This window comes from Xyrauchen texanus, chromosome 31 (genome assembly GCF_025860055.1).
Source record: "Xyrauchen texanus isolate HMW12.3.18 chromosome 31, RBS_HiC_50CHRs, whole genome shotgun sequence".
NCBI lineage: Eukaryota > Metazoa > Chordata > Actinopteri > Cypriniformes > Catostomidae > Xyrauchen > Xyrauchen texanus.
In genome coordinates this window covers 2,526,468-2,544,214 of record NC_068306.1, presented here as the reverse complement: position 1 = coordinate 2,544,214, position 17,747 = coordinate 2,526,468, and the positions used below count along the sequence as shown (strand labels likewise).

Below are 17,747 nucleotides of genomic sequence, written 5' to 3'. Positions count from 1 at the left end.
GACAGAGCGGCCAGAGAATGGGCGCGCGCATGAAAAGGTCATAAATCACTAGATTTTAAAAGTTTTTCTTAAAAAAAAATATATTAATACTATAATTGCACCTAAGGGAACATAATAATACAATAAAAAAACCCATGTCATGACCCCTTTAAGGATAATATTTTGGCTTCAATATCTCAGAAAAGATGAATCTTTCCCGTAGCGTAAGCTAGCTTACGCAATACGAGAGAACCTCTCGTAAGAGAACCACAAAATGAACTACTATGAAAACCAATCCAGCTATACTGAAGTTTCAGTCAAACCAGGACTTTTATAGCCCAACAGAGAAATATTTGCATCACCTGGATGCCTCGTTAACTCCACTAATTAATGAGAGCCTTAATTGAAGTGTCACTTATTGTTATCCCATTTCTCTAACCTGAACTGATAGAAATATGATGATGACCCACAGTTAACAGCTCATGTATATGACTTTATTTATGTTGATTTGTTTCCTGTGGAGCATGTGTGTATTCTCTGTCTATGTTCTCAATGCTCATGAATTGTATGTTTTGCTTACTGCACATTTCATGAATTTACAGTGGATATTGTCTACACAGTCTGAATATACAGAGTTGATTTGACAGTGAGTTCTAAAGATCAGATTTGAAAAACAAGTGTTTAAAGCAGTGCACACTGTTCCCAATGTGGCAATAGACCTTAGGCCGCTACAAGGACAGTGTAACTATAGTTCGGCACACATTTACGACAAAGACTACGCCACCCTGGGAATTTCACCCAGGGAACTAAAGGACCAAATCTCTTACTCAATGAAAGGTCGGAGACATGAATAACATTACAAAAATATTCATCTTTATTAACAAAATTTAAGACAAAACTTTAAAATGAAAGAGGCCTTAGCCAAGGTGCCACTGGAGTTTATAAAAGAATTATGAACCTACAACAATCAAAGGACCTGGGGCTTTCCGGCAGGGGCGGGCTACCAGAGATTATATCACACCTATAATAGAGAATCACAGCATTCACAAGTGCACACTCACACCCAAAATCAGGATTTCAGTGACGAGCACTGCACACAGTCACCAGCCCCACTGTGAAAGAATAAAGCCGGCCTTCCTGCCTTTGGCACCCAAGTCCTGTGAACACATAAAATTAACACATTAGTGTTCAAAGTTTAATACTACAAAACATTGGCACAACTTGGCTAACTAGAAATGACCTACAAAAATACTACATGCAAACAGTCTCACCACTCCTCATAAGAGGTTACATAAAGCTCAGATCACAAGGACACTTGAAATAAAGAAAACAAACACATTACAATAAAAATCACATGCCACCATGTTGCTCTGGTATTACATCACCACATAAACAGCATTAGCCAGAGCATCCCCAAGCTAACACGTAGGACACTATTCAAAATAACACACACACACACACACACACACACACACAACTCAAGCCAACCAAGAATACAAAACAAATCCATAAATGAAACCACAAGACAGACAATATTACAATAAACAAAAACAGAAGAGCAGTGTTATTCCAATGCAGAATGTAAAATATGCCCAGACTAGTCGTTTACACAAACGCTCCCGGTGTACCAGGAAGCGCAAAGATGACGATATGCTGCAGATGTGTTCAAAGGCATGCACAATACAGCCTTAACAATGGACTAGTTTGCATGGACGATGCCGTTATACCAGGAAGCGCACCTAAAACAAAAACACAATATTACGACTGCTACCTTCAGCCCTTCGTCCCAAAATTAGCAAGCACCCCTATATACATACCGATGATGACAACACAGACGTACTTGAGGCATGCACAGCAGCGATAGCCATGAAAAGAACTGAAAGACCACGCACGTAAATTCCCACGGCTGCGACTCATATTACTGGGAATGGTAGTCAAGCAACCAACGCTTACTATCATACAAACAGCGGACATTCAGTTACCAAATTAGATACCAATAAAATGGGGAAAACAACTGCTCATACCTTTCTAAATGTCCACATCTGATGCCGGAAGAAGCAGCAATGCTGCGCTGGTGACGCAATTGTGACGTTGACAATGACACACATCCGAGAGACGAATCCTTGCCTTTTTATATCACAAGGGTGACAGCTAATCGGCTTACGACCCAAATATGTTTATTAGGGAAGATAGCGGACTTCCCCACTACAGTCTACCCCCCTTTTCTGTGTTGGCTTCCCGACGATCAAAAAAAGGAACCCTTGCAACCTAGACAGTAGATGGTTAATCCCAGGTCCTAAACCAAACTGAGATGGCACTAGACACTGGCCCAGAGGGACCCTCAACCTCCCTTTCCAACCCACTCACCGTGCGTGGAAGATGATACATATTAGAGTGCTGCCCTGCTGTAGTACGCCCAGTCCTGCGTAGTGCAACTGGCCCTTCACCAATGAAAACCGAAGGTGAGCTCAAGGATACCTCCTGTTCAACAACTAGAGGATTCACCTCTCCATTAACTGGCTCCCCTGATGTTACAGCAACAGGACCTGTACCACCTAACCATAACACTTTTGGGAACTCGGATGACCCTAAACGTCCCAAACTCTCAGGCGCAATCTCTTGTGCAGGTTGCAGGGTCTCAGGCACAAACACCATCAAATCAGCATCATCCACCTCCTCATCTAGCAGGGAAAACCTTTGTCCACTAACTGGACCAATAGGCTGCTCAACAATCGGCGATTCTCTCCGGACCCGGGTCTTCAAAAGTGAACGGTGAACACACCGTACCTTTTCCATTTCATCAACTGGTGCAATAGTGTAAACAACACCTCCCTCCTTTGGTGCCCTAATTGTGTGTATTGTTTACTGTACATTGTATATTGTGTTGTGTAAGTATGTTTACATTTCTTATGTAAATTGTGTTGTGTAAATATGTTGTTTATTGTAAATGGTACTGCTATGTTATTCGGAACTGCACACAAGACTTTCACCTACTGTTGCACTTGTGTACACAGTGACAGTAGTGTGACAATAAAGTGATTTGATTTGATTATTGTAATGACAGGATTTCTGCCCATTGTAACGAAGTAAAACAAATTCATTAGAAATTGACTTGAGTACTGTTAAAAAGTACCCTCTTTTAAACTTACTCAAAGTATTTTTTTTCTTCCAGTAAATGTAACAGAATAAATGTAGTGTGTTACTGTAACGGTTCAAAGGAAGTCACAAGAGCAGGATCTTCTTTGTGTATTTTGTGTTACTGTACTGGCAGAGTTTTTATAGTCAAAACAATTGAAAAAATACCTTTGCTGAAGAAGTAATCCAAAGTATTTAGAATACATTACTGACCTTGAGTAATCTAACGGAATACATTACAAATACCTTTTCCTGTATAATGTTGTAAAACAGTTTAAAGTATTTTAAAGTTAGACTGCAGGACCGATTAATCAGATGTGGGTATTTTATTCACTCCAGTCCAGCAGGAGGCGGAAATTCACCGGAAGTTGTTTTATAAACCGACAGAAAACACCAGAAGAAGAAGAAAGCCCAAATAGTGCACTATATAGTGAATAGGGACGAATTCAAACACAGCTGCAGTTTGAGCGCTCAGTTCGGTACGTGTTTAATGTGTCTTACATTATTTGTGAGATTAATATTTAGTTTGACTTATATTTTGTTGTTGTTGTTATTGTTATATGTTGTTTTTCTCTCTTTTGCGTTTTAATGAGTGTAAAATCTGTTTTTTATCGACGCATGTCGCTTTGTTTTGTTACAGACGCTTTAAAAAATCCCTTTCAGGAGAAACAAACAGAAATGTGAGAATATTCTGCTTAAATGAGTCTTTAAATCCAGCGACTGACTGTAAATGAGTTCAATGAAGGTGATAATATATATTGGAGAGACGGGCACAAACAAACGCTTTTTGGTTTCCTCAAGTTTGTGTAAATACTTTTGGGATTACTGGTCATATGCAAGAGATGAACAAAACAACTAAAACACTTCAGAACAGGTTTATTTCCACTTTCTGTCTGTCTGTGGCTAAACTCATGTTTATATTTTAGTCCAGTTTGAAGACGTGTTGGTAAAGTTCAATCTTGACAAACTTTGACTAACGTTCCAGAAACGTCGCGCTAATGTCCTAAAAACGTCCCTTAAAAGAGGTTATTGCAGCATGTTCCCCTGATCTTCAGATAACTTATACGAGTTGACGTTTTCATAATTATATTATTTTTGTAGTCAGTCAATATGTGTTTTTGATAACATACTTAATTGGCTAAATGGTCAACAAAAGGGCAATTTAACACATTTGCTAAATATTTTGAGTAAACGGTGATTTAATCATATTTTCGTCATTGTGATTGAAAGTTTATTTTTTGGGCACACGAGACAAATGTATTTAAATAAATGTAAAACCATTTATTGTGATGTCCATTTCATGATCGATTCGTTCTTTTGAACCGGTTCTTTTTAGTGAACGAGTTGATCCAGTTCACCAAATCTGACCAAAATGTTTGAAAACCTCGAGTAGGGTTGGGCGAACAATCACATTTTATTTTCAATCACATCTTTGGCTTCAAACGATTATGAAAACAATATAGTCAAGATTTCAACAGCCTTTGTTGGACTGCTAAACGGTGACATCACTGAGTATGTGCATGTGTTTGTGTGGTAGCTTTCATATCAGCCCCATTCAACAATTACATAAAAGTTTGTCCTGGACAAGTGGATTTTTGAAGGGGCAAGTGAAGTTGATCACAGCAGTTCTCGAGTCAACAGTACATTTGAGTTGATCACAGCAGTTCTCGAGTCAACAGTACATTTGAGTTGATCACAGCAGTTCTCGAGTCAACAGTACATTGAGTTGATCACAGCAGTTCTCGAGTCAACAGTACATTGAGTTGATCACAGCAGTTCTCGAGTCAACAGTACATTTGAGTTGATCACAGCAGTTCTCGAGTCAACAGTACATTGAGTTGATCACAGCAGTTCTCGAGTTAACAGTACATTGAGTCGATCACAGCAGTTCTCGAGTCAACAGTACATTGAGTCGATCACAGCAGTTCTCGAGTCAACAGTACATTGAGTTGATCACAGCAGTTCTCGAGTCAACAGTACATTGAGTTGATCACAGCAGTTCTCGAGTCAACAGTACATTGAGTCGATCACAGCAGTTCTCGAGTCAACAGTACATTTGAGTCGATCACAGCAGTTCTCGAGTCAACAGTACATTGAGTTGATCACAGCAGTTCTCGAGTCAACAGTACATTGAGTCGATCACAGCAGTTCTCGAGTGAACAGTACATTGAGTCGATCACAGCAGTTCTCGAGTCAACAGTACATTGAGTCGATCACAGCAGTTCTCGAGTCAACAGTACATTGAGTCGATCACAGCAGTTCTCGAGTCAACAGTACATTGAGTTGATCACAGCAGTTCTCGAGTCAACAGTACATTGAGTTGATCACAGCAGTTCTCGAGTCAACAGTACATTGAGTTGATCACAGCAGTTCTCGAGTCAACAGTACATTGATCCGAGGATAGCAGTTCTCGAGTCAACAGTACATTGAGTTGATCACAGCAGTTCTCGAGTCAACAGTACATTGAGTTGATCACAGCAGTTCTCGAGTCAACAGTACATTGAGTTGATCACAGCAGTTCTCGAGTCAACAGTACATTGAGTTGATCACAGCAGTTCTAGAGTCAACAGTACATTGATCCGAGGATAGCAGCTCTCGAGTCAACAGTACATTGAGTTGATCACAGCAGTTCTCGAGTCAACAGTACACTGAGTTGATCACAGCAGTTCTCGAGTCAACAGTACATTGAGTTGATCACAGCAGTTCTCGAGTCAACAGTACATTGAGTTGATCACAGCAGTTCTCGAGTCAACAGTACACTGAGTTGATCACAGCAGTTCTCGAGTCAACAGTACATTGAGTTGATCACAGCAGTTCTCGAGTCAACAGTACATTGAGTCGATCACAGCAGTTCTCGAGTCAACAGTACACTGAACAGAGAATCGCCTTTTTCGGACATAATACTGAGAACTGCTGATCAGTGAGCGGTGGATGAACATGCGTGAACTGATGAATTGAATGAGGGGGACAAATGTTTCCGTCATGAGATATAAACACATTTTACTATTGAGTATTGTGCATGCAGATTATATCTGACGTTGTGATGAGCTGGGTCATGGTTTCTGTAAAAAAGGACGAGTTATTTAAGACACGTTTAATAACTTTGTATGCTTTAGACATGTGTAGAAAATTCGCATTTGTATATCCGTGTCAGTATTTGGTGCTTTAGGTGCAAAACTTTAATGTAGCATGTATAGTAAGACTGAATGAAACACTGATAAACACTCTTATTATTATAACTTAATTAAATAAAATGTAAAGATCAGCAGGATGAGCCTACATATGGTTTTGTTGAATGTGTCTTCTATGAGTGCGTATTCTACGATGCCGATGTATTAGTATTATGTGTCGTGACGTCATTACGTGATGATGTAAAAGAACTGGTGAATAATATTTTAACTGGTTCATTGAAGCAAACCGTCTGAAACAACGGGTTTGGCGACACCTAGTGGTGTGGATGCTGCTTCATTCAAAATCAATAGTTTTCAGTTACAGATGCCACTGTAGAAATTCACTATTCACAATCAGCCATGATTCATTTAATCCATGAGTGAAAGTGTCCAATAAAAAGACGGTTACTGAGATTAAGCAAGTAGTATTTCAGTTGGTCATGTGATTTTAAATGGCCACCCCCATGAGGGCACCCCTGCCCCATGTAGAATAAAACAGCTTTTATAAGGTCACTGATATGACTAGAGTCCTCATCTTATGTGAGCGGTCATGATTTTATACATTTGTTTAAAAATTACAATTTCTTTATGAGTAAAACTTTATTAGTGGGGGAAAATAACTGACTGCACCTTTAACACATACAACAATATTAATATAATGTTAAGATAAACTACTAGCTACAGTGCTGTTACGAAAATATCAGAAAATGCTACGTATGAAAGAACAGGTTTGCGGAAAATAATCTGACTTTCCATCACTAACACAGACCCACAATTCACCTCCCCCAGTGTAAAAAACAAAACCTTTCTCTATGAAATAAATTGGAAGATCACGAGACTCCAGCATCCTGTGGCTCATCTGCTGCATAACACCACACTTCAGGAAGTTTCTGTGGTTCTGTAGCTAACCAATTGTACCGTATAAAAAAACAAAGTGGTTTTGTTTAACAGCAGTTCTTGTGTATAATCATTAAATGTTCAGTCTTTTTGAGTTTGATGAATGTCAGTCCATTATAATGATGATGTTTGTGTGTTCAGATGTTCATCATGAGAGAGCAGGTGGATGTGATTCACGCTGGAGAACAGCAGATGCTGCAGACACCAGTGAAGATTGAAGTGAAGCAGGAGATAAAAGAGGAAAACACAACAGAGGAACAACAGACTGATGAAGATGAGGATGAACAGCAGATGCTGCAGACACCAGTGAAGATTGAAGTAAAGCAGGAGATAAAAGAAGACACCACAACAGAAGAAGAACAGACTGATGAAGATGATGATGAACAGCAGATGCTGCAGACACCAGTGAAGATGTGTTCAGTGAAGCTGCTGGACTGCAGGAACCTGATGAAGATGAGAGGAGAAACCACAACAGAGGAACAACAGAGTGATGAAGATGATTATACTCCTTCAGGTATGTTTCTTCCTTTAATGTTTGTAACAGTATAAAGGATGGGCGAGGAGGAGGCGGGAACCGGATGAAGCATCAAAGTCATATTTTAATGAAAACTTAAACACACAATACAGCTGTGTGTGGCTCTCTCTCGACCTGCCGCATCCGGATGCATTTATCCGTCTCCTCAGCTGATTAGCCAGATTGGGGCCGGGTGTGTATGTTGTTTTACACTTTAATCACAATCAACTGTCATGTCAGGATGAGTTTTATCACTCAAGTCTTTATTGTAATTTTAAAAGTGCTTTTAACTTTTAAAAAGGTGCAATTTTAATTTTTACCGTCCTTCAGAAACAGAGACTCTGGATTTGGGTTTTTTAAAAAGATGGCTTTAAGTCTGAAGTCAATTTAAAGTTATTTTTCAGATTATTCACTTGGTATAACTAATATGTGTACTCCATCTTAAACTACATGTTTTCATTTGACTTCACTCATGCTGGAGAAGACTTTACAGAGAGGTTCGACGGTCCCATCTTCAAAACAAGATCTCGGTCAATAATGTTGTGATGTTGCATAAAGTTGTCGAAACAATGTGTGGTCGAGTGCCACTTTCTCTCAGGGAGAGAAAGTGGTAAGGGTGCTTGCACCTGGGCTAAATGATGTCTTAACACCTGTCTCTAATTCCAGTGAGCATGTTCTTTTCAAGTTCCAAGTTATTTGTATTTATATAGCATTAAACAGCATTAAGGCTGACCAAAGTGCTGTACAATACAAAATGATGAATACAAAGTTCTAAAAACACACAACAATTTAAGACCAGAACATTACATACTATTAAAAGCCAGTGAAACGTGAGTTTTAAGAGAAGATTTAAAAACAGATAATGAAGGTGACAATCTGAAACTGAATCTATTCCATAAAATAGGACCCACAACCGAAAAGACTCTCCCTCCTCTACTCTTGAGTGTGGGATATTGAGGAGATATTGATCACTGGATCTCAGACTTCATGGTGGATTGTAAGGATGTAGTAAGTCTAATAAGTAACTGGGAGTTGGTTGTGTAATGACTTGTAAACAAACAATAGAAATAGGTGTATCCTTTGTGGGCACTCACAACCCATGTCTAAAAAAACAAAAACAACCACCGGGCATTTTCCCGGTAGGCCGATGCACTTTGGGGCCAATCAGGGGCGGACTGGCCAGTGGGAGAACCGAGTGGGCCGGTGGATTGGCCACGAAACGTGCCGAATGGGCCACAATAAGCAAAAATTAGCCACCGTGTTATGCAGAACGGAGCAGAAAATGGCGCCACAATATGCAGAAAATCTATATTTTAGTTAATTCTTCTAAAACTGTAATAAATGATGTCACAGAAAGCAGAACTCATTATCATCCAGTCAACCATTTTTCTTAATTTCAAAGTGCGCTTTTTTTCCTTAAATCTCACATGCTCCACATCTATCATGTGAAGGCTTGAGTAATCTGAAACCTTATCTGTATCACATTCTGTAATAATATAGTAATGAAAAATTATTTTGTCAAGATTTAGCATTTTTTTTTTCCCTTTGATGTTTTTGTTATCCATTCACTGTTCATTGTAGAGCTGATGGATGTGAAAGAGGAACGTGAAGAACTGAATGAAGTGGAGGAGGAACTTCGTGATTTCATAACTGGAGAAAAATCTTTGAGTCGCCCGAAGAATACAAATAATTTCTCACCAAATAATCCTCAAAGGAGAGCAGCCAAGAAATCTTTCACGTGCCATCAGTGTGGAAAGAGTTTCACATTTAAAGGCCATCTTAATACACACATGAGAGTTCATACTGGAGAGAAGCCTTACACGTGCCATCAGTGTGGAAAGAGTTTCACACTTAAAGGCAGTCTTGATAGACACATGAGTGTTCATACTGGAGAGAGACCTTACACATGCCATCAGTGTGGAAAGAGTTTCACACGTAAAAGCAGTCTTGATACACACATGAGAGTTCATACTGGAGAGAGACCTTGCACATGCCATCAGTGTGGAAAGAGTTTCACACTTAAAGGCAGTCTTGATAGACACATGAGAGTTCATACTGGAGAGAAGCCTTACACGTGCCATCAGTGTGGAAAGAGTTTCACACTTAAAGGCAGTCTTGATAGACACATGAGAGTTCATACTGGAGAGAAGCCTTACACGTGCCATCAGTGTGGAAAGAGTTTTATAATCAAAGGCAATCTTAATATACACATGAGAATTCATACTGGAGAGAAACCATACAAGTGCTCACACTGTGAAAAGAGTTTCAATCGGTCAGCAAACCTGAAAACACATGAGAGAATTCATACTGGAGAGAAACCATACAACTGCCCACATAGTCACAGCAAGCAAGAATCATCTTCTGGTCCAATGATATCAAGTAAATAGTGAATGTGTGAATAAAGATTGTCATTTGAGTGATTTAATGAAATTATTATTAAGTTGTGCATCAATTTAGACTCATTAAGTACCTGAGAAAATAATTATGTGTAGCTTATTTTTATCTTATGTGTTATGTGTAGCTCAATATGTGTCATGACATTGCAGTGTGATGATAATTAATCCTGTTGTAGATTTTTCTGATTTGTTGCATTCTCTCTTTTATATATGAAAAATAAAACAAATTAGAATTTTAACATCTGGAGAAAGATGACAAGAACGACTCCATCCCACAGTCAAGCATGGAGGTGGGTCAGTCCTGTTATGGGGGAAACAGCTATCCTGAGTATGTGACTGTGATGTGTCTTTTCCTCCTGAAAGAATAGGAAAAACATTTCCTGACACAAATAAAAACCATTAAAAGGCCCCAGCCAAAAAATTAAATACTCCGTGGAAAGAAAACACAGTCAAGTGTTTTTTATTGTCGTTCAACCATATACAGTTAGTACAGTACACAGAGACAACGTTCCTCCAGGACCATGTGCTACTTAAAACAACATAGGACAAACAGAACCACATGAGACTACACAGACTAAATAACATACCTATATAAAGTGCACGTGCAAAAATGTATGGGACAGTACAATAAATTATTAAAAGGAACAGGGCAATAGGCACAGTGAGAGACCGACCAGTACACAGTAGTGCAAAAAGATGACACTTTCTAAAATACTAAATGTAATCATAACATACTATGAAATGGTGTTCTATTTTATAGCAGTTATTGAGGAAGCAGCCAGGAATAAAGTGACAATGAATTGAAGTGCAAATCTGGACATGTGCAAAAGTTGGATGGTGTACAGGTGTGTGTGTGTGTGTGTGTCAGACCAGTATCTGAGTGTTGAGGAGTCTGATGGTTTGGGGGAAGAAGCTGTTACACAGTCTGGCCACAGAATGCTTCGGTACCTCTTGCCAGACAGCAGGAGGGTGAAGAGTTTGTGTGAGGGGTGTGTGGGGTCATCCACAATGCTCGTTGCTTTGCAGATACAGTGTTTTTTGTAAATGTCTTTGATGGAGGGAAGAGAGACACCGATGATCTTCTCAGCTGTCCTCACTATCCTCTGCAGGGCTGTGCGGTCCGAAACGGTGCAAGTCCCAAACCAGGCAGTGATGCAGCTGCTCAGGATGCTCTCAATAGTCCCTCTATAAAATGTAGTGAGGATGGGAGATGTGCTTTCCTCAACCTTCGAAGAAAGTAGAGACGCTGCTAGGCTTTCTTGGTAATAGAGCTGGTGTTGAGGGACCAGGTGAGGTTCTGAAATAATTTGGTGCTCTTGACGATCTCCACAGAGGAGCCGTCGATGTTCAGCGAAGAGTGTTCACTCTGTGCTCTCCTGAAGTCAACAACTATCTCTTTTAATTTGTCCACATTCAAAGACAGGTTTTTGGCTCTACACCTGTCCGTTAGCCGCTGCACCCCCTCTCTGAATGCTGACTTGTCGTTCTTGCTGATGAGACCCACCACGGTCATGTCATCGCACTTGACGATGTGGTTTGCGCTGTGCATTGCTGCCCAGTCATGAGTCAGCAGAGTGAACAGCAGTGGACTGAGCACACAGCCCTGGGGGCCCCAGTGCTCAGTGTGGTGGTGGTGGTGGAGATGCTGTTACCGATCCGGACTGACTGAGGACTCCCAGTCAGGAAGTCCAGGATCCAGTTGCAGAAGGAGTGCAAATTCCACTCGCCAATTCAATTTCTCAAACATCAGAGGTGTTTTGGGCTCCCAAGAGCGACCCCTTGTGTCACTACATTGACACAATGTCTCGTTCCCTCCATCAGGGTTAGATGGAGGTTATGACAGTACGTTCCTGTGCTTCACAGTTCTGGTGCTCAGTGCTCTGTAGCGCCAGCCAGAAGGCAACAGTTCAAAAAGAATTATGAATTGAAGGATAATTTAGGTGTATGTCTGGCTAAATAGATGAGTCTTTAGTCTAGACTTAAACTGAGTGATTGCATCTGCATCTCGAACAGTGTCAGGGAGACTATTTAATACTTTAGGAGCCAAGTATGAAATATATCTCCTTTTGTGGATTTATATATTCTTGGAACTATTAAAATGAGTGATGGAAGATAGTGTGGTAGAAGGTAATTTAAGTACCATGGAGCTAGACCATTCAAAGCTTTTTATGTAATTCACAGAATTATAGAATGAATATGAAATTTAACAGGTAGACAATGTAACAATGATAAAATAGGTCTAATATGATCATATTTCTTGGTTGTAGTCAGCACTCTGGCTGCTGTTTTTTTGAATCAATTGAAATTAATTTATTGAACTTGCTGGACATCCTCCCAGTAATGCATTACAATAATCTAGTCTTGAACGCATGAATTTGTTTTTTGGCATCAGCAACAAAGACCATGTGTCATAACGTCTAGGTTACTGTTGTAATGTCCATTCCCTGATGGAGGGAATGAGACGTTGTGTCAAGTGAAGCGACACTAGGGGTCTTTCTTGAAAGCCTTGTTTACCTCTGAACTTGAGAAAAGGCCAATGAGAAATTGGCGGACAGAATTTGCATGCATTTACATTACATTTACATTTATTCATTTAGCTGACGCTTTTATCCAAAGCGACTTACAATTGCTATATATGTCAGAGGTCGCACGCCTCTGGAGCAACTAGGGGTTAAGTGTCTTGCTCAGGGACACATTGGTGTCTCACAGTGTATTCAAACCCGGGCACCCCTCCACATCACCGTTCAACGGACGATGCCATCACCACAACCCTCCATCTGGCCCTCACCCACCTAGACAATAAGGACTCATACGTTCGAATGCTGTTCATAGATTTCAGCTCAGCATTCAACACAATCATTCCCCAGCACCTGATTGGAAAGCTGAACCTGCTGGGCCTGGACACCTCCCTCTGCAACTGGATCCTGGACTTCCTGACTGGGAGACCTCAGTCAGTCCGGATCGGGAACAGCATCTCCACCACCACCACACTGAGCACTGGGGCCCCCAGGGCTGTGTGCTCAGTCCACTGCTGTTCACTCTGCTGACTCACGACTGTGCAGCAATGCACAGCTCGAATCACATCATCAAGTTCGCCGATGACACGACCGTGGTGGGTCTCATCAGCAAGAACAACGAGTCAGCATACAGAGAGGAGGTGCAGCGGCTGACGAACTGGTGTAGAGCCAACAACCTGTCCCTGAATGTCGACAAAACAAAAGAGATGGTTGTTGACTTTAGGAGAGCACAAGGTGAACACACTCCGCTGAACATCGACGGCTCCTCTGTGGAGATTGTCAAGAGCACCAAATTTCTTGGTGTTCACCTGGCGGAGAACCTCACCTGGTCCCTCAACACCAGCTCTATCACCAAGAAAGCCCAGCAGCGTCTCTACTTTCTTCGAAGGCTGAGGAAAGCACATCTCCCAACCCCCATCCTCACTACATTCTATAGAGGGACTATTGAGAGCATCCTGAGCAGCTGCATCACTGCCTGGTTTGGGACTTGCACCGTTTCGGACCGCAAAGCCCTGCAGAGGATAGTGAGGACAGCTGAGAAGATCATTGGAGTCTCTCTTCCCTCCATCAAAGACATTTACAAAAAACACTGTATCCACAAAGCAACCAGCATTGTGGACGACCCCACACACCCCTCACACAAACTCTTTACCCTCCTCCCGTCTGGCAAGAGGTACCGAAGCATTCGGGCCCTCACGGCCAGACTGTGTAACAGCTTCTTCCCCAAGCCATCAGACTCCTCAATACTCAGAGACTGGTTTGACACACACGTGTCCTGAGTTGCACTTTAATTACTGTCACTTTATAACTGTCTGCTACCTCAATAACTGCTATGTGCATAGAACATTATCTCATAGTATGTTATGTTTACATTTTTAGAAACTGTCATCTTTTTGCACTACTGAGTACTGGTCGGCGCTGCACTGTCTATTGTCCTGTTCATTGTCAGTAATTTGTTGTACTGTCCCGTACTTTTTGCACATGTTTGCACGTGCACTTTATATAGGTAGTTTATATAGGTATTTTATTTCGTTGTGTAGTCTCATGTGGTCCTATGTTGGTCCTTTGTTGTTTTTATGTAGCACCATGGTCCTGGAGGAACGTTGTCTCGTTTTGCTGTGTACTGTACTAACTGTATATGGTTGAAACGACAATAAAAACCACTTGACTTGACTTGATCTGTTCATTCACTGAGGAGCTGAGGATAAGGTTTCAGCCATTACATTGGCTTGGTACAGCGTTGTGGCAAGAGGGACACAACATCTCGTTCCCTCTATCAAGGAACAGAGGATACAACAGTAACCTAGACATTCTACTTCAGTCACTCACTTTGACGTTGTGTTGAGTGAAGTGACACTAAATGGTCTGCACTTATATGGCACCTTTTTAACCTTATCGGTATTCAAAGCTTTACACTGTTGACTCATTCACCCATTCACACACACATTCATACACCAATGGCGGCAGAGCTGCCATGCAAGGTGCTAGCCTGCCATTGGGACATGTGGGCCAGGATTCAAACAGTTAAACAAAGACAAAACTGAAGTCATTGTGTTTGGAAACAAAGATGAAGTTCTCAAGGTGAATGCATACCTTGACGCTAGGGGTCAAACAACTAAAAATCAAGTCAGGAATCTTGGTGTGTCTCTAGAGTCAGATCTTAGTTTCAGTAGTCATGTCAAAGCAATAACTAAATCAGCATACTATCATCTGAAAAATATTGCAAGAATTAGATGCTTTGTTTCCAGTCAAGACCTAGAGAAACTTGTGCATGCTTTCATCACCAGCAGGGTGGATTATTGTAATGGACTCCTCACTGGCCTTCCCAAAAGACCACAAGACAGTTGCAGCTCATACAGAACGCTGCTGCCAGGATTCTGAGCAGAACCAGAAAATATGAACATATCACACCAGTCCTCAGGTCTTTACACTGGCTCCCAGTTACATTTAGGATTGATTTTAAAGTATTATTACTGGTATATAAATCACTCAATGGGCTAGGACCTCAATATATTGCAGATATGCTCACTGAATATAAACCCAACAGATCACTCAGATCATTAGGATCACATCAGCTAGAAATACCAAGGGTTCACTCTAAGCAAGGAGAGTCTGCTTTTAGCTATTATGCCAGCCGCAGCTGGAACCAGCTTCCAGAAGAGATCAGATGTGCTCCTACAGTAGTCACATTCAAATCCAGACTCAAAACACTTATGTTTAGCTGTGCATTTACTGAATGAGCACTGTGCCACTGTGTGTCCGACTGTTTGTACTGTATTTTATTCTATATTCTAAACTGTTTCAATTATTCTTATTTATTTATTTTTTTTATTCTTATTTTAATCTCTTCTATGTAAAGCACTTTGAATTACCATTGTGTATGAAATGTGGTATATAAATAAACTTGCCTTTGTGGTATTTTTACCCTTTCACAGAACACACTCCATGCGGTGTACACATCAACTTTATTTCTCTTCTTCACATTATTTTTAACACAATTTCTCACTAGAGTCCCTAGTGGTGCAGTTCCACATTAATGTGTTATAGTTAGCAATTACTATGAATTGAACATCAAGTATTGTATGCTTCTCAACACAACATCTCCCCAGTTACTCAAACATAATTTCTACTCTTTTAAGATCGTTACCTTATTCAAATCTTATTTACTCAAATAACAACTTATCTCAAAGAAGCATATTCACGTGACCTCTTATGCATTCAAACAACAGTCAGTTTCGAATAGGCATTTCAAAGGAGCATAATGAAAGCTTCTAGTACTCTTTTATCCTTTTAACATAACAGAATAACATTAATCAAACATTTCAGGATTCAATATACATTCAATGTTTTTTTTAGATAGGGCAGCGATCCGCCTACACCCTTTACATATCCTCTTGGTCTGACTACTTCCTTTCTCTTCAGACACATTACTTCAACACATAGTCTTGGGTCCACAAGGGTGGTCGTCTCTGTCTTAAATCCCTATTCAAACTCACAGCAGTGTTCTCGATTGTACTGCCTCCTTCAGGTATTTCATCCTGTGCAGAGGTTTCCTCTCTTTCTGGGCATAATGAATGACATGCTAAATACCATCTTTTCCCATCACTTAAGAGGAAAGTACTCGGTCCTATTTGTTGTTGTACTGACAACGGATCAGTGAACCAGGCTTCTCCTTTTTTCACGTGAAAAGGCTTTCTCACTCTCACCCTATATCCAACCGCAATTTTAAGAAATTGAGATCCTCTTTTACGATCGGTGTATTGTTTACTTTTGTTCTGTCTTTGTGTCACACGAGCTCTGACCTGAGTAAATTGATCAGGGCTATCCTCAAGCAGAAGAACATTCAGCTTCGTCCTCATAGGTCGGCCTCTCAAGAGCAGAAAAGGGGTCTCACCCATTATAGCATGGGGTGTCGCTCGATAGCTCTTCAGCATGGTCAGGACTGCAGATTTCCAGGGCTTACGAGCCACTTCAGCTGCTTGAAGACACTCTTTAAGCACCCTGTTGAAACGTTCAATGGCCCCATTAGCCTGAGGGTGATAAACACTGGTCTTCATGTGCTTTATTCCTTGTGTTTTCACAAAATCAGCAAATTCAGACGAAGTGAACTGCGGCCCATTGTCTGTCGTGATGGTGCAGGGGTTTCCTTCTCGAGCAAAGACAGTGGTCAGAAATTTCAGAACAGTCTCTGTTGTTACTGATGAAGCAAAACCAACTTCTGGCCATTTGCTAAAATAGTCAATCAATGTTATTGCAAACTTACAGTCAGTAGCTCCCTTTTCGAACGGTCCTACTATATCAACAGCAACATGTTGAAATGGGCCATTTGGGAACTCCAATGGCTGCATTGGAGCTGTAAATGTTTTGGCTGATTTATCACTGGCCTGGCATGTCACACATGCGGATAGGATTGTGTGAACAAGATCGTCCATTCGCGGCCACCAATACAGCTCTCTCAGACGCTGTTTGGTTCGCACCAGCCCTTGATGTCCCTCATGTGCAAGGTGGATGAGGCGTTCCCGCAGTGCAATAGGAACAATTAACCGATTCCCTCTGAAAATCAACTGAGATTCAACAGCCAGCTCATGTCTAATCGGGAAGTATGGATGTAAGTCACTGGATACAGACTTTTGCGGTTTGGGCCAACCTGTCTGAATTGTCTGACGTAATTGAGACAGCTCTGGACAGTCCTCGCATTCAGCTTTAAGGTCCACTAGCAGCAACGCAGTCAGGAAGGCTGAATTTCTGCGATTTCAGAAATCAAATCCTGCTCAATGAATACAGTGGTGTCTGTGTGGCTCAATGGTATACGGGAGAGACAATCCGCCACACAGTTTTTACTACCTGGACGGTACTGTACATCATACTGGAAGCACAGGAGCCTAGCAGACCAACGAGCTACCTTCATGCCTGCTCTATTCATGCCCTTTGTGGAGAGAAGAGTAGTAAGGGCCTGATGATCAGTTCTTAGAGTGAAACGATGTCCCCACACATACGTTCTCCACTTTTCCACCGCCCAAACACACGCAAGCGCCTCCTTCTCCACAGTAGAGTATTTCCTCTCAGACGGTGATAGCGTCCTGGATGCAAAGGCTACCACATGTTCGACACCATCAGGATGTAGCTGTGTCAGAACAGC

The 17,747-nt window shown here is 41.1% G+C and overlaps 1 protein-coding gene across 11 annotated transcripts in view; it reads left to right on the top strand.

Moving 5' to 3' along the window:
* Positions 1-17,747, top strand: part of LOC127624947 (gastrula zinc finger protein XlCGF57.1-like) — a 213,961-nt gene that overhangs the window by 91,483 nt on the left and 104,731 nt on the right. For 2 of the 11 annotated variants that reach the window (XM_052099890.1, XM_052099897.1), the window contains exon 1: positions 7,545-7,695. The exons of 5 other annotated variants lie outside the window; for them this stretch is intronic. In XM_052099890.1, the coding sequence (XP_051955850.1) occupies positions 7,672-7,695 (24 nt within the window). In that variant the 5' untranslated portion in view covers positions 7,545-7,671. Of the gene's footprint in view, positions 1-3,501; positions 3,594-7,322; positions 7,696-17,747 lie in introns of those variants that run through there. 4 more of the 11 variants (XM_052099881.1, XM_052099885.1, XM_052099892.1 and 1 more) reach the window with 4 other exon arrangements.